Source organism: Emiliania huxleyi (genome assembly GCF_000372725.1).
Source record: "Emiliania huxleyi CCMP1516 unplaced genomic scaffold EMIHUscaffold_578, whole genome shotgun sequence".
NCBI lineage: Eukaryota > Haptophyta > Isochrysidales > Noelaerhabdaceae > Emiliania > Emiliania huxleyi.
The window spans coordinates 5,740-26,164 of record NW_005197664.1 but is presented as its reverse complement, the minus strand read 5'-3'; the positions used below and the strand labels follow the sequence as shown (position 1 = coordinate 26,164).

At 63.9% G+C, this 20,425-nt stretch overlaps 9 protein-coding genes across 9 annotated transcripts; 3 read left to right on the top strand and 6 right to left on the bottom strand.

Annotated features, from left to right (window-relative positions):
- The first annotated feature begins 785 nt into the window (after positions 1-785).
- On the top strand, positions 786-2,438 carry EMIHUDRAFT_371325 (hypothetical protein). Its single transcript, XM_005764870.1, has 3 exons — positions 786-1,102; positions 1,174-1,983; positions 2,107-2,438. Exons 1-3 carry the CDS (start codon positions 902-904, stop codon positions 2,344-2,346), a joined length of 1,251 nt encoding a protein of 416 aa, XP_005764927.1. The 5' UTR covers positions 786-901; the 3' UTR covers positions 2,347-2,438.
- On the bottom strand, positions 2,408-5,775 carry EMIHUDRAFT_470824 (hypothetical protein; the record flags this gene model as incomplete). The annotated part of the gene is made up of 4 exons (XM_005764869.1): positions 2,408-4,075; positions 4,311-5,027; positions 5,157-5,462; positions 5,506-5,775. The coding sequence occupies 4 exons, from the start codon at positions 5,773-5,775 to the stop codon at positions 2,558-2,560; spliced, it is 2,811 nt and encodes a 936-aa protein (XP_005764926.1). The 3' UTR covers positions 2,408-2,557.
- Positions 5,776-6,397: 622 nt separating this feature from the next.
- Positions 6,398-8,243, top strand: EMIHUDRAFT_120113 (hypothetical protein; the record flags this gene model as incomplete). Its single annotated transcript, XM_005764868.1, has 2 exons — positions 6,398-7,008; positions 7,799-8,243. The coding sequence occupies 2 exons, from the start codon at positions 6,398-6,400 to the stop codon at positions 8,241-8,243; spliced, it is 1,056 nt and encodes a 351-aa protein (XP_005764925.1).
- A 101-nt stretch (positions 8,244-8,344) lies between these two features.
- EMIHUDRAFT_247444 (hypothetical protein) lies at positions 8,345-9,711 on the top strand (the record flags this gene model as incomplete). The annotated part of the gene is made up of 4 exons (XM_005764867.1): positions 8,345-8,554; positions 8,623-8,940; positions 9,090-9,197; positions 9,265-9,711. 4 exons carry the CDS (start codon positions 8,345-8,347, stop codon positions 9,709-9,711), a joined length of 1,083 nt encoding a protein of 360 aa, XP_005764924.1.
- Positions 9,712-9,965: 254 nt separating this feature from the next.
- EMIHUDRAFT_247443 (hypothetical protein) lies at positions 9,966-10,738 on the bottom strand (the record flags this gene model as incomplete). Its single annotated transcript, XM_005764866.1, has 3 exons — positions 9,966-10,328; positions 10,411-10,508; positions 10,705-10,738. 3 exons carry the CDS (start codon positions 10,736-10,738, stop codon positions 9,966-9,968), a joined length of 495 nt encoding a protein of 164 aa, XP_005764923.1.
- Positions 10,739-11,592: 854 nt separating this feature from the next.
- On the bottom strand, positions 11,593-12,045 carry EMIHUDRAFT_247442 (hypothetical protein; the record flags this gene model as incomplete). Its single annotated transcript, XM_005764865.1, has 1 exon — positions 11,593-12,045. The coding sequence occupies one exon, from the start codon at positions 12,043-12,045 to the stop codon at positions 11,593-11,595; it is 453 nt and encodes a 150-aa protein (XP_005764922.1).
- Positions 12,046-13,998: 1,953 nt separating this feature from the next.
- On the bottom strand, positions 13,999-16,089 carry EMIHUDRAFT_120111 (hypothetical protein; the record flags this gene model as incomplete). The annotated part of the gene is made up of 2 exons (XM_005764864.1): positions 13,999-14,079; positions 15,286-16,089. The coding sequence occupies 2 exons, from the start codon at positions 16,087-16,089 to the stop codon at positions 13,999-14,001; spliced, it is 885 nt and encodes a 294-aa protein (XP_005764921.1).
- A 3,410-nt stretch (positions 16,090-19,499) lies between these two features.
- EMIHUDRAFT_76701 (hypothetical protein) lies at positions 19,500-19,822 on the bottom strand (the record flags this gene model as incomplete). The annotated part of the gene is made up of 2 exons (XM_005764863.1): positions 19,500-19,604; positions 19,646-19,822. Coding segments are annotated over 2 exons (282 nt in total), but the record flags the coding sequence as incomplete, so codon positions are not given.
- A 160-nt stretch (positions 19,823-19,982) lies between these two features.
- EMIHUDRAFT_247439 (adenosine 3'-phospho 5'-phosphosulfate transporter 2) lies at positions 19,983-20,372 on the bottom strand (the record flags this gene model as incomplete). The annotated part of the gene is made up of 1 exon (XM_005764862.1): positions 19,983-20,372. One exon carries the CDS (start codon positions 20,370-20,372, stop codon positions 19,983-19,985), a length of 390 nt encoding a protein of 129 aa, XP_005764919.1.
- Positions 20,373-20,425: the final 53 nt, after the last annotated feature.

The following is a 20,425-nucleotide window of genomic DNA, read 5'->3' as shown; positions in this document are numbered from 1 at the left end:
TCGTTAGCCGCATATCTCGTTGTCGCTCATATACAAATCATGTGTCACGCTAAGCTTGGTAGCGCAGCCTGCTAAAGTAAAAAGGTAAAAAAAGGGAAAAACACATCTCGCGCTTCGCGTTCCCCTCCGACGCTTACAAGACAGTCTTCAGTCCGATTGCATGCACCTCCCTATGTAAAACGTCCCGCAGCTCCCGCCGATCTCCCGCTAACGGAGATCTTAACCCACCTGTACCCCAGCTGTACCCTCTCCTTATCTATGGATGGATGGAATTCCTAGCCGGTGGGTTGGGTGAGTGGCGGCGGCTTTTTGGCGTTTCATTTTGTTGGCACGTTTCATGCGCGCTCCCCCACCCAACACCCCTATACCCGCCTCGACTACCCTCCGGGCAGCGCGCCATCCAGATGGCCGCCCCGACACTTCCGGCGCGGAGTGGAAGGTGTAGTGCGAGTGGGTGGACGCGTGGGAGGTGCCGTACGGCGTGTGGTCAATGGACCCACTGGCGAGAGTGCGCTTGTTTAACAGGCGCGCCAGGCATGTGCCCAAAGAAGATGTTAATCAGGCGGAGCACTTGGAGCACTTGGAGTGCAGTCGGTAACCTCACACCCAGGGCCGGGGAGCTAAGAAGCGCACCCAGTGGGCCAGATGATCGGGGTCGGGTTGCGGGCTAGAGAGCCCGGGCCTGGGTTTGTTGTTTTGTGTCTGAAACGAACTCCACACGCCACCCCTCCCGCTGGGCCCCCCCACATGCCCAATGCGCTCCGCTGAGCGCCTTACTCGCCTGCCGCTGGCGGAGCAGCGGCCTGCAGCGTGGCCCTCCTCCTGTGCGCTGCCAGTCAAGCAGCATGCAATGACCGCCTCAGCGGAAAGCCTCGTTCGCACGCAGCCATCGCCGCACTCCATGGTCCGTGCTCAGACAGCGGGAGCGTGCCGACAGCGAGCGAGCCCCACGGTGCGAGGCGCTCAGTTCAAGTGCGCTTCGCGGCAAGCGGAGTGCGAGCGCTGCGCACTGCTCTCGACCAAGCTGCAGAGGAGCAACCGCGCGCTGCGGGCAGCGCAGGAGGAGAGGGGCCAAGCCCTCGCCATGCTGTATCAAGCGCAGGACTGCTCTCCTCCCGCCCCCGTCCTATCACCTTCACCAATTCAATTCACCGTGTGCTGTCGACCCTTCAGGCGGAGGACGTGAGGGGCGGCGCTCAGCGGCCAGCAGAGGCGTCTCCAAGCCGGCCAGAGCTGACGCGCCGGCATTCGGCAAAGGCGGCACAGGAGCTGGCGGCGGCAAAGGCCGAGGCCTCAGACCTACGAGAACAGGTGGCTTCGCTGTTTGCGCGGGCAGAGCTGCTTGAGACAAAGCATGCGGCCAGGGAAGCGGAGCTCCGGCAGCGCCTGGTAGCGTCGGAAGGCAAGTCCTCGCGCCTGCAGCTTGCGCTCCAAAGCTCAGGTGCTCACGGGCGGGCGTCGCGTGAGGAGCACGAGCAGGCCAAGAGGGCGGCAGAAGAGGCGCGGCGAGCGCAAGAGCACGCAGTCAGCTGCGATCTCGAGCGCTTGGCGGCTTCCCTCGTCGAGACGGAGGAGCGGCTGCGCCGCAGCGAGGAGGAGCGCGAGCGCACAGCTTCCGAGGTGCTCTCCGCACGTGAGGAGGCCGACCAGGCTGCCCGCGCGCTGGGCGAGGCGAGCGAGGCAAGGGCGCGGCTGGAGGCCCAAAGCAAGGACAGGATCCTCGAGCTCGCCACCACCAAGGCGGCGATTGAAGCCGAGCACGTCGCGCAGGTCGCATCGCTGCAAAAGCGGCACGAGGCTGAGCTGGAGATAGAAGTGCATAAGGCCGTGCGGCGAGCGGAGGCGGAGGCGCAGGCGGCAGCCGCCGCGGTGGCGGCTGAGACGGAAGCGGCGGCGGCACGGCGGCACGCCGAAGACTTGCTAGGTTCGGTGCGCGTCGCCGTGCTGGCGCCGTGCGTTCGCCTCGTCGTCAATGATCACGAGGCTCTCGCCGCCGCCTCCGCTTGCTCTGTGTCCCCTGGGCCTCCCCTGCCCCTTGCTTCCCCTGCCCAGCCCCGCGGCCTCCTGCTGCTACGAGGAGGGGCCACCCCTCATGTGCCCCTTTAGGCATTGCGGATCGGCAGTCCCACCCAGGTCGATTTTGATGCGCTCGCTCGCATGATTGAGGCGGAGGTGCTTGCGCGCTGGACTCGACTCTGCGGCGTGCCGAGCGATCTTCCGGCCGACGCTCAGTTGGCTGCAATGCGCGACGGAAGCCTCTTCCCTCACATCCTCCTGGAGGAGCACATGCAGAGGGTGACCGAAGAGGTGAGTGGGCGGCTGTTGAGAATGATCCACGCCGCATAAAACGGCCTCACGATATTCACGTATCAGTCGGGAGTGTGGAATATGTGTCTTCTGTGTGCGCTTTTATCATTTGACTCATCTTGCTTAGCAGTACGCAACACCACGCATCACACGACACAATAAGTCACAAGTCACACACAACTCACACACAAGTCAAGCAGTCGAAAGCAGGGGTTTGAGAAAAGTGGCGACGTCCGACGAAGCAATGTCGCTAATGCATCGTGGGCTGCCGCGCGGACCGTGCTGACGGCGGGCTGTCCTGCTGCTGCTTGGAACAGCACGGGAAGGGCGGGCAGTCGGAGCGGTGTAGCTCGTGCTGGCAGTACTTGTGAGTCGGCGAGCCGTCGAAGCCCGAGTAGAGGAAGAGGGCGACGTGCGCGCAGATGATCCAGTACCCTTTCGCGAGGCGCACGTCCAGCATGAGGCACGTCTCCTGGCCGTACCTCTCGCCGAGCGGCCCGCACAGGCCGGGCGAGTTTTCGACGGTCAGCAGGTTCTTCGACACGGGGCCGAAGGTGACGTTGAGCAGCGGCACGGCCACGAGCAGCACCTCGAGCGCGTAAAAGATGGAGGCGTTGCGGGAGAGCTCGTGCAGCATGCGCAGCACCTTGGTGGGCAACGGCAGCAGCAGCAGCATCAGCTGCGTGCTGCAGCGCACCGCCGGCCCGATGACGCAAAAGACGAGGTACGTCGTGTACATGAGCGCGCGGTTGAAGCCGCCGAGCTCGTAGATGATGCCCGAGAGCGACCAGATCGAGTACTCCTCGTCAAAGTCGAAGCCGGTGTCCTTGAGCAGCGCGGGCACCGAGCCGGTCACCTCGCGCGTGAAGCAGGGCGTGAACATGCCGTACGCGAGCATCGCGCTGGTGAGGAGGCAGATGGTGGAGTGCCACGCCCACTCGCGCGTCACCGGGAAGGGCTTGGCGCCGCCCAGCACCGTCATCTGCCTCTTGATCTTGCGCTCTATCCGGATCTCGCGCGGCGTGCGCGTGTCCTTCGCCGGAGAGAAGATCCCGACGGCCGTCTTGGTCTTCTCCTCCAAAAAGTGGACCGAGCCGGCCAACCGCCTCCGGAGTCCGCTCGGCGTCTCGGGGATCGGCGTCCTCGTCGCCGTCCCGGCGTCGAGCGCGGCGGCGGGCGCGGCGGACGACGAGCCCGCCTCGTCGCCCGGCGTGTCGACCTCGACCGACACGTGCCCCAGCGGCGCCACCTGCCGCACCCCCCCCTCCGCCTCCCCCCCCTCCGCCTTCCCGCCCGCCCCCTCTGCCGGCGGGCTCGGTGGCGGAGTCGGCACGCCGCGCCCGCGGAAGCCGGCCGCGTCCTCGTCGAACGCGTCGTCGTCGTCCGACTCCTCCTCGCCGGAGTCGTACCCGTCCCAGCCCTGCGGCAACGAAGCACAGGCGAGGCGTGGCTCATAGGGGCGCGGTGGGCGCGCACGGACGCGGGGCGGCGGGCGGCGAGTCTGCGCCTCGGCGTGATGGTCGACGACCCCCTCGCCGCGCCCCTCGAGCCGCTCGACCACGATCGAGACGATGAGCGAGAGCATGACAGCGATGCAGAAGGAGTACATGGCGACCATCCCCTCCATCTGCACGCCGGCGTGCAGCGTCGAGACGAGGTCGGGGTGCACCGCGTCGAGCGCCTCGCCGATCACCTTGCCGAGGTTGGCGCAGCCGCTGGCACACGCGGCTTGCCCCATCCGGTCGGCAGGGTCCTTTGCCATCTCCGCCTGTGGGGGCGGGTGAGGGGGGCGGGTGAGGGGGGCGGGTGAGGGGGGCGGGTGAGGGGGGCGGAGAGAGGGGGGGCAGAGGTGAGAGGGGAGCGGAGGCGAGAGGGGAGCGCAGGCGAGATGGCGCGGGCAGGAGGAGCGGAGGGATCGAGGCACGCTGCGTGGGCTGGGGGGGGGCGGGCGAGGCGGGCTGAGCCTTCATGCTGTCCACAAAGTTGTCCCACGCAGTCGTCACCTTTGGGATCCGGCTGGCGAGGCCGGTCGACGGCTGGCTCGCCGCGCCGTCCTCCGGGCAGCAGTACGCGTAGCACGCCGAGTTGTCTTTCTGGGCGTAGCCCTTGTTGCCCGGCATTGGCGCGTCCGGGCAGGCGAAGTTCGCCGTCCAGGCGCAGGAGCAGGAGAAGTCGGCCGACGGAGCCTCGCCGTGGTGGAAGACGTTGTCCCACGCGCTGTCCATCTTCTCCTTCTGCTTCGTCACGAACTCGTCCCAAGCCGCGTCCATCTTGTCCTGCTGCTCGCGGTTCCAGTCGTTGAACTTTTGCAGCGGCGGCAGCTTGGCCTCGATCGCCTGGCCGATCCCCTCGAAGGGGTGCGTCTTTTCGTGCATGAACGTTCCGCAGGTCCCGCCGCACGTCTCGATCAGGTCCGGCCCCGCCGAGTCCCACACCTCCGACGCCGTCGTGTCGAGCGTGAGGTGGAAGACGCCGACGAGCGCAGACATGACGAGCACGTCGGTGAAGGACCACTTGCCAAAGACGGCGAGCCAGTAGTTGCCGTTGCGGCGGCCCCTGCTCGTCATCGGGAGGTAGAAGAAGAGGTGCAGCAGCGCGAGCTTCACGTGCGGCCAGACGAACGAGAAGCCAAAGAGGACCACGGCGCCCGGCTTGCCGTACTCCTTGGTCACGTTGGCCGTCGAGATGGACTCGGCGGGCTCCCCGGGCAGCGGCTCAATCTGCGAGGGTGGAGATCACGTGGGTGAGCGAGACGGCGCCGCCGCGACTGTTGGGCACCCTCTTCTGCCGAGAGCGTGCCGCGGCGCCGGTCCGTGCACGCGCTCTCCTCTCCTCTCCCCTCTCCGCACCGTCTTCATCTCCCAGAGCTCCCAGATCGAGTACATGTAGGACATCTGCACCGCCTGCTTGGACATCTGGAACTGCTTGCACTTGAGGACCACGCACACCGACATCTGGTCCGACTGCAGCTCGCAGTCGATCTCCGGGTAGTAGGGCGTGTGCTGGCAGAGCTGGCTGTACGCAAAGGCCTGCAGCTCGACCGCGTCTTGACTCGTCGCGTTGAAGGTGAGCCCCACGTCGAAGACCGCCTTGAACAGCCCGGCGTCCGGGTCCCAGTAGTCCGGGTTGGTCGACGCCTTGTTCCCACCCTCGATCTGTGCGGCGGGAGGGCCGGGCGGCGGCGTCACGATCCGGCACGCGACGCGGGCGAGGGCAGCGCCGCGGCGACGCGGCAGCAGCGCGGGACGGGAGGCGCGCCATGTCGGCGCCAGCCAGCTGCGAGAATCCGAAGATGAGGTGGTTGATCACGATCGTCGTCGAGACGAGCACGCACACCGTTACCGAGTAGGCGCAGCCGAGAGAGTTCTTTCTAGCGTAGAAGGGTTTGCGGTGCGATTTGGGGACTGCCGAGATGCGAGCGGTGCTGCCGAAGGCCCGCGCAGCCTTCTCGGCCTCTAAGCTGGGCATGGCGAGCCAACAAGCGCGCAAGCGTATGTTTGGCGGTGACGACGGTGGCGGCGGCTGCAGCGGCAGTGGCGATGAGGACGGAGAGGAGCCTTGGTGAAAGAATTCTTAAGAGACAAGCCTCTCTCACAGCACACTGGTGAAAGAAGAGAAAGCACGCTATCCTGTGCGGGCGATACAGGTGACGCGCCACTGGCAAGCGGTGGGGATCCCTCTCGAGTCGCTCGGGACGGAGCGCTTCCCTGCGCTAGCCGCCTCTCATGGGTGCGGCGGTAAATTTCGCACACTGTTCCACGTGAAGCCGGAAGACGGACCTGCGGCTACGAAAGTGGCTGAAGAGGTGGTTAGCGCCATCCTAGAGCGGATTTCTGAGCGGGTGGAAGGGGAAGCGGAGGAGGGGATGAGGACGCGCCTGTGCCACGCCATGCAGGGATAGGGGAGGGTGTTTGTGTGCTTTTGTTGTGCAGGGTTTTAAAATCCCTGTGTGGTGGCGGCGTGCGGTCCTCCCATCCTTCACTTTGTGCGTGGGTGCTTTCTTTCTTTCTTTAGATCTTGCGAAGAATTTTTTAACACCCAGCGGTGCGCCGTTTGCGGGCCTGTTGCTTGTGTGAGCTTGATTGTGTGTATGGAGCCTCCTTGTCGTGAGCAGCGCAGACCTCCAACCGAGCCCTCCTCTTCGAGGGCGAGTGGTGGGGAGGCCAGCCACTCCACGGTGGACCTGCCCGCGCTGATCGCGTCCTGCAATCCATCTGTCGCCATCTTCGACCTTGACTCCACCCTTTGGAACGGCAACTGCGAGAGTTTTGATGCTGCGCGTGTTGTGGCGCCTGGCGAGGCGTCCGACACGGCTGGCCGCACGCTGCGCCTCTTCCCAGAGGTCTCCGCGGTTTTCGAGGCGCTTTCGCGCGCCCGTGTTCCAATCGGGATCGCGTCGGCCTCGCCCGCCGCGGCCACCGCCACCCGCCTCCTGCAAGGTTTTCGCCTCGATTACGGGCACGCTGTGGTGCAGCCGGGCAGCAAGAGCACGCACCTGAAGGCGATCGCGGCGGCGCTCAAGGTCGACCTGCGCCGTGCGCTCTTCTTTGACGACCTGCCTCACAACATCCGCACCGCCGACGCTGTTGGTGTGGGCGCCGCCGTCCAGGTCGCGCGTAGCTCCGGCGTGACGCTCGACGACGTGAGGCGCGCGCTGCGGCGCTGCCGCGAAAGAGGAAAGCAGCGCGGGCTGATGGCGAGGTGGATCACAACGGCGCCTCCCGCCAGTGGCACGACCAAACGGCCGAGGCCGCCTTCACCACAAGACGAGCCCAGCAAATCTGCTCGGCCACACGGGCCGGTGCCCAGGAGCAGTACGCTGCCGAAGGGAGGTGTGTAGGTCGTATACGTGGAGAGCTTAGAGACGCGCTGCGGGAGCATTATTCCTCGCCGGCGACGTGTTGTTACATTGTTGTAGTCGTTCAACTTCAAGGTTCATCCTCCGGCTCCGCTCTCCCTCTCGCCTTTTCCGATCATTGCGAATTGGGCCAATTCCAAACACCATTAGCGCTCCGGTGAGACACCGGCGCTCACAGCCATCCATGGTCGTGACCCAGCCAGACCTGCCCAGGCCTGCCGCCGATTGGTTGGCGGGTCGGCGACGGCTCGAAGCTGCCAGCAGCGGGGGACCGCAGCCGATGGCAATGGCCCGCGGAGGCGTCTTCGCCGGCAACGACGAGGTCACCCAGCGCAACCTCAGCACATCAGATTTGGTAAGCTTTGCTTCCGATGCAATGAAGAGCCTCCAGCCAGCGCTCGGTGTCTTTGGCAGTGGAGGGATACAGACCCGAGATGGCGCTGCGTTTGCGAAGCTCATTGGAAGCGACTTTGAAAGCCAGTTGGCTGCTGAGCAGTACGGCCCGTGCAGCCCAGACGGCACGCAAGAGGCCGTGTTCCTCTCACTGCTCCGGCTTGATGACAAAAAGGCTGGGGAGCTTGATGCTGAGGCATTCTTTGCGCCTGGGCACACCCTGTGCTGCGCGTATGACAGGTGCCTCGCAGCACTCTACATTGGCGTCTGCGACACGTCCCAGCCACTGTCAATCACAAAGGGGGGCAACAACTTTTGCACGTGCGCCTACAACTACTTCTGTGGTGCATCCGTGGGCCGCTACATCAGTCCGCCATGCTACTGCGGGCCGCCGGAGCTGGCCAAAGCGGCGTGCATCTGCTGCTTACCTGCCGAGGACCGATGCGGCGCGATGACCTTCATGGGGCAGCACACGGCGCACGCAGCTTCGATTGGCCCTGGGACGCTCTACTGGAAGGCTCCACCGACAGTCACCGAAGAGGAGTCCTACCTCAGCATCTATGGTCCCTGGACCCGAATCAGCCCGCGCTTCCTCTTCTCGTGCTGCGAGCGGGTGCCCATTCGAGGGCTGGAGGGCGGGGATCCCAATCGGTTCGGGACGGTGTGCGAGGCGCACTGGGAGTGAGAGTGGAGTTGTCATCCCCGGAGAGGCTGGCCTTACCATTGCCGTCATATAAACAGGCGACCGGAGGGATTCTCGACACCTGCAGCGGCCTGCGCAGATGCATGCGAATCGCGTCAGGCTGGGCCAACGGCCCAAACACCAAATTCATGACCGCCTCGACGGCCGTGTGCAAGCCGGGCGTCTACGCGCCAAACGGCGACGAGTGCGGCGGCATCTGGGTCTACCCAAAGCGCTTCAGCAAGCTCCCGACACCACCCGGCGCGAAAGACAAGAGCGGCCGACCGCTGCCAACCAATGTCGCGCCGGGCGAGGTGTGCGCTCAGGGATGGGTTGTGTGGTCCCGTTTAGGCTTCCGACTCATACTGACGCGCCAACGCAGGTTGGCTCGCGAATCATCCTTTGGGTGCACGGCGGCGGCAACATCGGCACGACCGCACACCAGTACCTCGCGTTCGTCGGCTACCTCCTCTCTGAGACCACCGGACAGGTTGTCCTCCTCCCCTCGTGGCCCTCAGCGGGGGCGGAGCCGTGGCCTCACGCGCTCTCGCAGCTGGTGCGCTGCTACCGCTCGCTGGTAACGATGTACGGCGCCGAGAACATCGTCGTCGTCGGCGATTCCAGCGGAGGCGGCCAGGCGCTCGCCACGCTCCTCGCCGCCACCTCAGTCGTGGGCACCGTGCCAGCGGACTCGCCCGACGTCGAGCCGGAAGATCCGCTGCCCCCGCCCGCTGGTCTGGGCCTTGTCTCTCCGTGGGCTGACCTGGCCGACGAGGCGCCATGGGCCTCCATCGGCTCGCCTCTTACAAGCGAGAGTTCTCCACCGGCCGTCGACTTTCAAGCATATAGGCGCTCGAGACGCCGTCGGCGATCAAGTACAGCGCGAACACTTGCGGCCTTGAGCCAGAGCACTTCACGCCAACGGAGGAGGAGCCAAAGGCGCGTGGCGGGCGTTTTGTGCTCCGTATTGCGCCCTCCCCTTTCCCGCCCTCATCATCACCGACCGACCCGCCCACCTAATTAGGCTCCCCTCGGATGGGGCGACGTCATCCCTGCTGGATCTGGGGCAGCATACCTGCCTGGATATGCGTACGCGACTAGAAAACGGCGCAGTTCGGACTCACTCGTCTCTCCGAGCCTGGCGAGCGAGGCTGAGCTTCGAGCCGCGGCGAGACCTGGCTCGGTGTGGATGACCTGGGGAGGGGAAGAGGCGTTTAGCGACTCGCAGGCGCTGCTGGCTGACAAGATGCGCGCGGCGGGTGTGCTTCACGAGTCGTTCGTCCAGCCGACGATGGCACACGACGCCCTGCTTGCGGCAACGCTCAGCTTTAACTTCGGGCTCTGTCGTGGCCGTGGCGACCCGCACAACTTTGAGGCTTCCGCCGCGTTTATCGCGATGGTGAAGTGGATCAAGAGCTTGGGGCCTGACTGGCTGCAGGGCGGCCGGCCGCTGTGGGGTCTTGAACTCTAGGGACCCCACGGTGCTTGTTGATCATTTTGATGCTCTTATGTGTGTATAAGTGGTTTAGTGGCAGGCAATGTAAGACAAATCTCCACACCGTCACAGACGGTTTAATGCTCCCACGAGCGGCTCACGGCACGACTACTCTTCTGAACCCCCTTCTCCCTTTCCTCTCTCTCTCTCTCCCTCAGACCCCCCCCCCCCCCCGGCGCCCCCCGCGTCTCCTCCCTCGCAACCTCCTCACCCATCCTCTCCCCTCCGTCTCAGCGCTCCATCTCAGCCATCTCGGGTGCGCCCATCACCTCTTTGAAGGGTTTGCAAATGCCAAAGTTGGGGATCAGGGCGATGAAGCAGATTGCACAGACGGGCTTTGCCACGTACTCCTCAACAAACGGGAAGGACGCCTTGTTTTTGCAGCAGAGACACTGGCCCTCCCCCTTGATGAGCACCTCTGGCACCTTGAGCCCGCACGTGCAGCAGGGGAGGCCAACCTTGCAGATCATCCCGTCCTCCTTGATGAGGCCGATGGGGAAGTGTTCGGTGTCTGCCGCGAGGCAGACCTTTTCCTCAATGCAGAGGAATTCCTGCGCACCCTTGCAGAGGATGAGGATATCCGTCGTGTCCATCTGTAGAGCGGGTCAGGCAGGGCGCCAGGGTGAGGGGCCCTTCCCGGCAGTGGCAGCGGGCTGTGACGCGCATTGTGCGAACCTCATTGATGCAGCAGATGCATGCGCTGAAGAGCGCCCCGCCTTCCTTGGTTACCGTGTCCATCCGGCTGCCCTTTGCCTTCGCCTCGCGCTGCCAGCCTGTGGACAGGAAGTTGGCTCGAGGTGTGGTATGAGCCAGTTTGCCTCGCAGGGGAATGGGCTCGGAGGATAACGAGGGGTCGAGCGGTGGCTCGAATGAGCGGGGGCATGAAATCGGCTGCTAACCCGGGGGTGGCCTGGCGCCTGGGAGTCGTAATATCGGCCGATCGATATGAAATTTGGCTGTTTACGCGACCGAATCCCAGCGGGCTCAGATGCAGCGACGGCATTAATGAGGTCTTGAGCACTTGAGCACTTGATAGGGTCGATTCCGCATGGTACGGGACCCCTCGATCGTCTCGCCCACCCTCACTGGTGTGTTCATGGGGGGGGGTCATAACAAACACGGTACAGGATCGATCGAGGTGCACGCTGCAGAAGCAGTGCCGTCCCCCCTCTCCCCGACGGCGATGGCGGTGTGACCGATCGAGCTACAAGAGGAGCTTGTTCATCAGGCTCCAGGATAGTCTCGTGCACTACCTCACTGGGCCTGAGATCACTGAGCCAGCATCCCGTCACCGTCTCGGGTTTGCGTGGGTCGAACCACTCGGGGGTGGGCACGCCCACCATTCATTACGAGTATGCGGGTCTGGCAACGGTTGAGCTCAGCAGTGGGACGACAGCCACGCAGCAGCGGGGGCGCGGAGGGGCGAGCGGTCAGGGTGGTGGATGGAAGCAGCAGCCGACCAGCCACCTTGCACCTAGCTAGCACGCCCGCCAGGCGCCAGCCCGGTCCGCGTGTGCGTGGATGGAGGTGGTGGGCGCGTCACCTTCGTCAGTGGGGAGGAGGAGCGGAGAGAAGGTGCAGGACGGGCGTCGACCATGCCGTGTTTCTGAGCGCAAGACCGAAGTCTGAACTTGTGAACCACACACAAGTCACACACAGCGACAGCCGACACACGCAGGCGGCATCGGGCATGTGAGGGGCAACGTGTCTCGCGAAACGGTAGGCCCCTAAAGCCTAAAGCCGTGTTTCCCTCTCGCCCCATCCATTTTCTCCCTAACTGCTTGTGACGATGACTCTGCGTATCATAAAACCCTGACCAAGTCAGCAGCTGCATCGGTTGTATATCTCTCTCCCCACTCACTCGCACGGCGTCGGTGGGTTCTGAACCGCCTGGACCCGTGCGCCGGCGGGTACTGCCCACCTTGGCGGCGGACTCCCGAACTTTCGTGTAGTTGCTGTGTGGGCAAAGGCCAGCGCCGGCACACAGAGCGAGACGGTGGCGATGGCCAGCCTGGCGCCTCTGGAGGCGCGGGCCACCGGAGAGAGCCGCAGCGCTCCCAGCATGATGCCTCCGCCGGCCAGCATACCCGCGAACCCGCCCGCCAGTGTGGTCTTGAGGACCTCCACGTTGACGCTGCGCCTCGGAACACCGCCATCCGCCGACGAGGTCTGCTTGAGCCTCGCACGTTGACTCTCGACCATCGACTCACCACCCTCAAAGGAGAAGGATCCGCGACTCGACTTGGCGCTGACGGCGCCCTCACCCCGCTCCTTCTCAACGGGAACGAGGAGGCGTTGCGACTTTTCCATGGTACGACTGACCTAGGTAGCCAGGCGAAGGGGGGGCGCGAAGACCGGTACTTTCGTCTCGCACCAAAAATATGTTGAGCCCGCCCCGCCCTCGTTTCTGTCCGTGCCGTCCTCCCATCCCTCCCTTGGATTGTCGGTTTTCTTTCTTTTTTCTTTTCTGTCCACTCAGCTCCTTTACGTGAAATCCCTGTGTGGTGGCGGCGTGCCGTCCTCCCATCCCTGCTGCCGGCCAAACCCCCGTATTATATGACTTCCCACTGGTCTTCGGACCTGTCTCAACTTTCCTCCTCCTCGGCTTGGTAAGAGTATAATAACTCCTCAAGTCGCACTGCCATCGGACTCATCCTCCTCCTCAAAATCACTGCAGTCATATGGCGCACCGCCAGGGGAGTTCGGGTCAATCCCCAGACGTATTATCCTAGTCCAGGGTCCATCTCGATTTTTGATAAAGAATTAATCCACTCTGATCTGTGTGCCCGGGCACGGTACTTACTGACTGCTGTCGTACGTACGTAGTTTCTTTTGGGATTGGGTAGGGGCGTCGCCCCTCACGGCACCACACTGCCGCAGGACAGCCCGACATTAGCCTAGCAGTGAGTGGGAATCACCTGCTGATCGGCTGGCACGAGCCAACCACTTCTGCCGTCAACCGCTTTATACGGGCTCAAACGGCCGACTGCCGACTGCCGTGCCAGACTCGAGGTGCCAGCAAGGATAGGTCTGCTATGACCTCGTCGACGGCATGTGCCCAAGCGGGTCCTTCTTCTACTACGGGGCGGGACCTCTCTCTCTCCCTCGCCGAGCCCCCGTCGCCATCGCCGTCGCCGAGCTCCCTTGCGAGCTCCTCACGGCCGCCTGCTCGCTGGTATTAATGGATAATGCGGCCAAGAGAAGGATAATTGGCCGACGCTGCAAGGCGGGCCGATCACCGCTGGCACTCATCCAGCCGCCCCGCCGGACCGGGAGCACAAGGCGTTCGTCTTCTGCGGCTGACGCGTGAGAACGCGTGGAACGCGACCCCGTACACCGCGGAGCGCGGTTCACCCACCCTTCCCTGAAAATCAGCTCGATGAGAACAACCTGTGCAGGTTGAATCTCTACACGCAAATGAAACACGTCTTCTTTCGCATCAATTCACTTACAACCTCTCGAGGATGAGCCAAGTCTCACTCTCAGTCTCTAATTTCCGCACACACGGAGCTCACCGGTGCATGGACGTCGGCGGTCTCAAACCGGTTGGACCACGCTGCTACGCCCACCATGGCAAGGACCTCTTGCTCGCTGCGCATAAACTCCATGAAGGCGATCGCCGACTGCGGTCTTCTCTTTGCAATCGGCCGACTTGGTGCCCCGGGAGCTACTGGTACTCGTCGCTTTGTCGGAGGCGTGCGCGGTGGCGAGCCTGGTTCGGCGTCGTTGTTGGCTGATCTGCGCTTAGGCATAGGTGTGTAGTTGACCGACGACCGTTGTCCGTTTGACTGTGACTGATTGATCGGCTGTTACGGCTGATGACAAGTCTGTAGATGACTCTTCACTAGATAATCGTTCGCGGCGACAGGCCCACCGGAACCGCCCACCAATCCACACGTGTGAGAGGGAAAATACTTTATTGGTCCATTTTCATTCTATGTAGCTCCTTATTGTATGTAAAGAGAGAGCGCAAAGATTTCGTCAGGGAGGGGACCGAAGCACCCCCGCCGCTGCGCGCATGGAGAGAACTGCGACGTGTCGGTATTTTCGGCACACGGAGACACGGCACTCGGCAGCGCGCCGTGTCGTGTCGTCTGTCGAGTTTCGGCGCGGGGGGGGGGGGGGGGGCGGAGCGGGCAAAAACGTAAACGACGAGCTAAACAGGATGCCACCCTGAGGGAGGGTGTAGAGGATGTAGAGTGTAGAGCGCTGTAGAGCTGTAGAGATGTAGAGCGCTCTGGAGCGCTGTAGAGTTGTAGAGCTCTACATCCGCCGCGTGACGAACTGCGTGCGTTGTAGAGCGATGTAGAGCGCGATTTTGCTGTAGAGTTTGTTGTAGAGGCTCTACAGCCAAACCGCTGGGAAGGCAGTGACTCAAAGAGGTCGAGCCGCGCTAATGGGGTGTCTCCGAGCTTACTGGAGCTCTGATGGACGGCCCTGACTATCACTGACACACAGAGACGGTCACTCTGACGGCACACAACACCCTATAACTGCGTCATGACCAGCCTGCCATGCGTCGCCGGTGCCGCATTCGTCGCTGTGCTTCTTTAGCAGGCGGTGGACTGTCGGCTGCGAGGACGGTCGCATTTGCGCGAGGCGAGGCGAGCATTCAGACGCGTTGCATGCGCCATGACTCGCGCCAGCGCGTGCGGGAGCTCCTGGCCTGAGCGTTGAGTCCAGGCGAGTTGCGCTGGCTACGATCGCTACGCCGAGCCGAGCGAGGCGCCGGCCAGTCGCAGCCGTGAGGCATGCCACAGCAGCAGAGGCACCTCCCACCCATTGGGCGGGCACACAGAAGGCCAGGGCAGCACTGGCAAGTGCAACGCGCCTCATGTCGGAGAGCGACCGTGCCTCGTTCGCCGCTTATGATGTCGAGTTTGTTGTAGAGATTTCACGGTGTACGTCTCTCTCTCTCGTTGTACGTACTTTTAGCTTACTGGGAGAAAAGAGAGAGGGGGTTGTGTTCTCTAGGCCGTCTCGTTGTATAGAGCGCCTCTACATCGCTCTACAACGCACCCGCATCGTCCCGCGGCGGATGTAGAGCTCTACAGCTCTACAGCGCTCCAGAGCGCTCTACATCCTCTCATGACATCTCTACAGCTCTACAGCGCTCTACACTCTACATCCCCTACACCCTCCCTCAGATGCCACCGCGCCATGTCGATGACGATGTGCCAAGTGCGAAAAAAGTGCACAACTGCAGGGGATGCTAAAAACAATTCTCGCTAATACAACGCGGCTTCGCATACCCCTTACCCGAACGCACTCTTGGACGGCTCGAGCATGCATGCGTCGATGGTGTTGAACGACTCCGCGGCTCTCGCACATACGCGAAGAGAGAAAGATCTCTCTCTCTCTCTCTCTCATACGCGCCTGAACGTACGGTCCCTAATTCGATGATGTTAGTTGTTACCATTCACCGGCCCATTGGCGAACCTAGACCAGCCGTCTTTGGCCCCTCGTTGCCGCGCGAGCAGTCGACGATGGCCGACGCCGGCCGAGGCAGAGGGCACCGAGCGCAAGTGTACCCACGGCCGCCGCCGCCACCAGGAGAGGGTGCGCATTCGCGGCTGTCGCGGCTGCCGAGCCGGCGGCGGCATCCCATCCGCGTGCCGAGGAGGCCGGGGTCGAGCCGTTGCGAGCGGCGCCGACCCGGCGAAAGAAGGACGTCGTGGCCGTGAGCGGGTGGCCGTCCGCGATCCACGCCCCATGCGCAATGATGCCGGTGCCGCCGTCGACCAGCTCGTGCCTTGTGGTCAGGTAGCCTCCATTGTCGAGCCGCACGGCATACATTGGACCACTCCTCTCGTACGCGCCGACGGTGGAGTGCCGACCGATCATCGGTAGGTCCGACTTTCGCAGCCGGCCATCGAAGCCAAGGAGAAACACGTAAGCCGTCGCGAAGGCGCCGGTGAAGCTCTCTCCGTAATCAGGAAGGCCGGGGAGCCAGAAGTGCACGACCCAGGCGCTGCCGTCGCCGACGAGGCGGATCGTCATCCCGGTGCCCACGCCCGAGCCGAGAGCCTGAAATCCGATGCGAGTGAACCACGGCACGCCCTGTGAGGCGAGGAAGCTGTCCTGGTCACCGCTGATCCAGGTGCATTCCCACGTCCCCTCGTACTCTCTCCAGATGGGCGGCTCGCCGCCTGTGACCGCCTCACGTCCGTCGGCACCATCGCGCAGCGGCTGCGCACCTGGGACCGTCGGGCCACCAGGGTGTATCCAAGGTGGTGCTTGCGAGGCGGCGGCAAAGGTGCCTTCACCGAGGGCTCCTGTAGGCGGGCCGAACACCTCCGCGGAGAGCTTGCTCACCTGATCGGCGCAGGGCCCGGTGCAGTGCTCCTCGAGCATCAGTGCGTCGTCGTTAAAATAAGGCTGCGCCGCACCGAGGCGCACGTTGGCGCCGCAAGCAAATTGGGTTCCGATTTTGCGGGGTGTGGTACAGTCGAAGCCTGGCTGTTCTTCACCTTTCTACCTACCTACCTGGTACAACATAACATGACATGTACATGTCTGCTTCTGACGTACAGTTTCATCCTAGCTTGCCTAACCTAACAGCTTTAACCGGCTTGACCGTATCGTTGAACATGTCCTGCGAGAGCTCCCACGCACGGCACCGAGGAGGGGAGGTCGACACGCGCGGATAGCCGCCGTCTTCCGCGCCAGCACCGGCCGCGGCGGCGAAGTTGGCAATCAATCGCCTGGCTGGCAACGTACGTGGGGGAGCGGCGGGTTTGCGGCCGGCGCGGAACCCGCAGTCGCCGCACCCGCACCACCGCGGGGGGGGCAGTAGTCGGCGTAAGAGCCACGAGCACCGACAAACATAGAACACACACACACAGTCCTCCCGTCCCATCTACTCGCGTAGCCCTTATATGTATGTAAAAGAGGGAAGCAGTCGAGAGGACAGGGGAGGGATGCGGCCAGAATTTACCATACACAAAAAACACGTACGTACGTAAGAGCTACATACACTGGAAAAAGGACTCGCTCCTCACTAGGATTGTTCGCTTTCCCCAAACCGGGGGGGATTGTCGCTTTCCCCAGGGGTGCATCCACTATCGAACCTCGTCTTTTAGCCGGCCACGTTTGTTGATGAAGCGCTTGCCCCACCGCGCCCCCGGATACCCCCGTCGGACTGCTGGACCACACTCCAACCTGCAGCACTGCAGCGCCCTTGGTGCTGGTGCTGCATTGGCTGCGACGCGCGGCCATGGCGGAAGACACGGTAAAGATGTCCGAGATGTTGCGGCAAGTGCACCTCAACTTCATGACAATCGAGTCGATGCAAGAGACAAACAGGCTGCTGCAGGAGCAGCGGTGCGGGCTCCGCAGGGTGCGGAGCCGCGCGCCAAAGCGCAGTGCACGCTCGTGGGCGCGACCAACCTCCATCCCTCTCGCGTGCAGGTGGCGGATGAGCAGACAGGCCAGTCGACCTCGTCGTCACCCTCCGGCTCTCCTCGCCCAAGGCAGCGGCTGCCACGGGCGCGCAGCACGGGGAGCGTGCGTCAGCGGGCCGAGGAGTCGGACGACGACTCGCCACGCACCGGCCGCGTCTCGCCTTGCCACTCCCTCTCCTCGAGTCCCAGCCGTAGCTCCCTCTTGCGCGAGCCAGGCGGTGCCCCTGCTCCGCCGCGCTCAGGAGAGAGGCAGAGCCCCACCCCGTTCCAGCTAGACCACACCGCCACCCCGCCCAATGTGGTGCACGTGCCTATGAGCCAGCGCAGCGAGACTCCGATCAAGACGTTCTCAGCGGTTCCCGAGTTCGACGGCAAAGTCCTCTTTGCGTGTGTGCCCTCGCACAGCCAGGACGATGAGGCAAAGGTGCAGCAGGGAGGGCCTCCGCCTTACCCGGTGGGGGAGGGGGAGGGGGGGGAGCGCGGAGAGACGCAAGAGGCGATGCTGCGGCAGCCAACCTCGCTGAAGCGTCCCTCGCCTAGACACTCAGTAGCCGACTCTTCCGCCACAACTGCTGGAACCACTGCAAGCACAGGGTCAGGACAGGTCCAGTGACAGGACTACACGGAATCTTATCCTTGTCATATTTGTCTTGAGTGTGGTGTATTTGAGAGCGCACACGCGCGTGAGAGAGAGTCCTCTCCGTCTGAGAGACTGTAGACTGACGAGTGCGCCGAGCTTAGCTTGCGAGGGTGTGCTGTGAACATGTACGTGCGTGTGCCTGGCGTCAGCGTGTTACGTGTTTTCCGGCCCGATCATTTTATGTACTTATCGAGTGAGGTATGTTCTTGCACACAACGCGCTGTCACAGTAGAGATGTCCGTTTTATTTATTTACACAACGCGCTTTCGCTACCCGCCTTGAGGCTTGTGTGATGTCGGTGTCATTCAAAACACTGGTGGTTTCACTCGCACCTCACGTGTGCGCCACGGTTGCGCGGGCCGGGAACATCGAAAAGTGAACCCGCGCCTCAGCTCCCAGTGGCGCAGCGTTGGCGGTCGGCGCGCCCCCTCTCCGTTGCCCGCGCGAGCTGCGCGGCGCGCGCGCACTGCGCCATCGATCCCGCCTCGTACGCGCGCGCCAAACTCATCGCCGCCTGCCTCGCCTCGCCCTTTGGCTTAAGAAGGGCGGCCTAGGGCGAGGTGAGGTGAGGTGAAGATCTCCACACGCTAGCAAGGGCCAGGCTATTCTCCCTCGGGCCTCCGTGTCGGCAGACAGGAGCCCCGCGGCATTGAGAGCGCTGGGGCCGTGTGTGTGTGTGTGTGCGTGTGCGTGTGTGTGCGTGTGTGTATGCGTGTGTGTGTGCGTGTGCGTGGTGTGCGCGCGCGTGTGTGTGCGTCCGTGCGTGTGTGTGTGGAGGCCTCTGTAAGGCGCGAGAGGCGCTGCCGCTCTGCGCCGCAACCGGCCCGCGCGTCCCGCAGCGCCGTCGCGAGCACGATGCCCTCGACCCGATCCGAGAGCGCCGCGTCCGCCTCGAGCGCCGCCGCAACCTGGGAAACACAAAGTCATTTCCAGCTGTGTTGTCTCAAAGGCCACCGGAGCGGCAGGGAGGAGAGAGGCAGCAGTGGGGAGGAGAGAGGCGAGGCAGCTGTAGGGAGGCGCGTCGTGCTGCCCGTGACTACCCATCGCTACGTGGCGCCGCACGCCTCTCTCTCGACGTAAAAGGCAACGGGCTCGAGCCGCCGCGGCCCTCCTGCTGGCTTGCCGCCGCGCGATCCCGCCTGCGTGTCTGCATTCTCCTTCTCCACTGCCCGCTGCTTCTCCTCCTCCTCCTCCTCCTCCTTCTCTCTGTCCTCCGCCTCTTGCGCGGCGCGCAGCATCTGCCTGGCGCGAGCGAGCCGCGGGTCCTCGGCCTCTCCTGTCGGACCGAGGCGCGGGGCGGGGCACGGGGTGAGGCCGCGCCGCGTCGGAGGCGCGGGACGGGCGGCGCGAGGCTCGCTTGGAGGCATCTCGTCGGCGTCCAAGTCTGCGCAGCCGAGCGGCGCCGCTCTCTGCATGGTGTGGTTGCCGCTGGGAGCAAAGGAGAAGAAGGGCTTGGCGTCGAGGAGCGCGGCGGGCGGCTGTGCCGGCGGCGCGAAGACGAGGGGCAGCAGCAGCAGCGCCGGGAGTAGTTGCGCCACGCCGAAGAGCGCGCACTCCACGCAGCCGACCCGGCTCTGCGGGGCAGAGTAGTGCCGGCGGAAGGGGCGCGCGGGCTCGCCGCCCGGTGCGGCGCCGAGGTACGCCCCCGCCAGCTGCTCCTGCAGGTACATCATCGCCTCGCGCATCGCCTCTCGCACCACTGCAGGAGGCACGTGCACCGCGTCGTCCTCGTCGATGTCCTCGCCGAGCGAGGGGCCAAACTTGTCGTACTGCGCGCGAGTCTTGCTGTCCGCCAGCACCTCGTAGGCGGTGTTGACCTGCTTGAACTTCGCCTGCGGACAGGGGCAACGTGCATGTGCAGCGGAACATGGCCGGGTGCAGTCTCGGTGCCGCATATATCCGCCTCGTGCTCGCCGCGCTCTTCGCCGGGGTGTCGGTCGGGATGGTGCTTGAGCGCCAGCCTGCGGTAGGCCCGCTTCAGCTCGTCCTCGCTGGCGTTGGAGCGCACGCCGAGGACTTCGTAGTAGGATGGGGCGCGACACATCCCTGCACTTTTTCCTGGGCTGGCTGGGCCGCCACAGAAAAGAATTAATATTTCGCGAACTTTTCTCGGCACGAAGGTTGAAGCGAGAATAGGAGAAGGACTGCGAACATTACGCGTACAAACGGTCACAAGACACAAGAGAGCGCGGCTGCTCGAGTCGTCACGCCTTCCTCCTCCCGAGCGCGTGCTTCACAAACGCGGAGCCGAAAACTAGCGCCGCGCCGCCCACGTGCCCCCAGCCGAGCGGCTTCGGGAAGAGGATGTAGGAGGCGGCGAGGGTGGCCGCCTTCCGGACCGTGGTGACCGCGACGGCGGTCACCGCGGAGAACTCGCCGACGAGCCGCATCACCAGCGTGACGCCGACGGTGATGGCGACCGCCCAGAGCAGGATGGCGCCGGCGACGCGGTGGTCGGCCCGCATCATCGCTACGCCCGGCCCCAGCTTGTCGCTCGCGCCGGCCACCAGCCCCATGGCGAGGGTGCCAAAGCCGGCCTGGCAAAAGACGAGCATCTCGACGCTCGTGCCGCCCTGCAGCACGCGCTGCTGCATGTTGCCGAGGAGCGCGTCGCACAGCAGCGCCACGACGATGCACGACGCGCCGA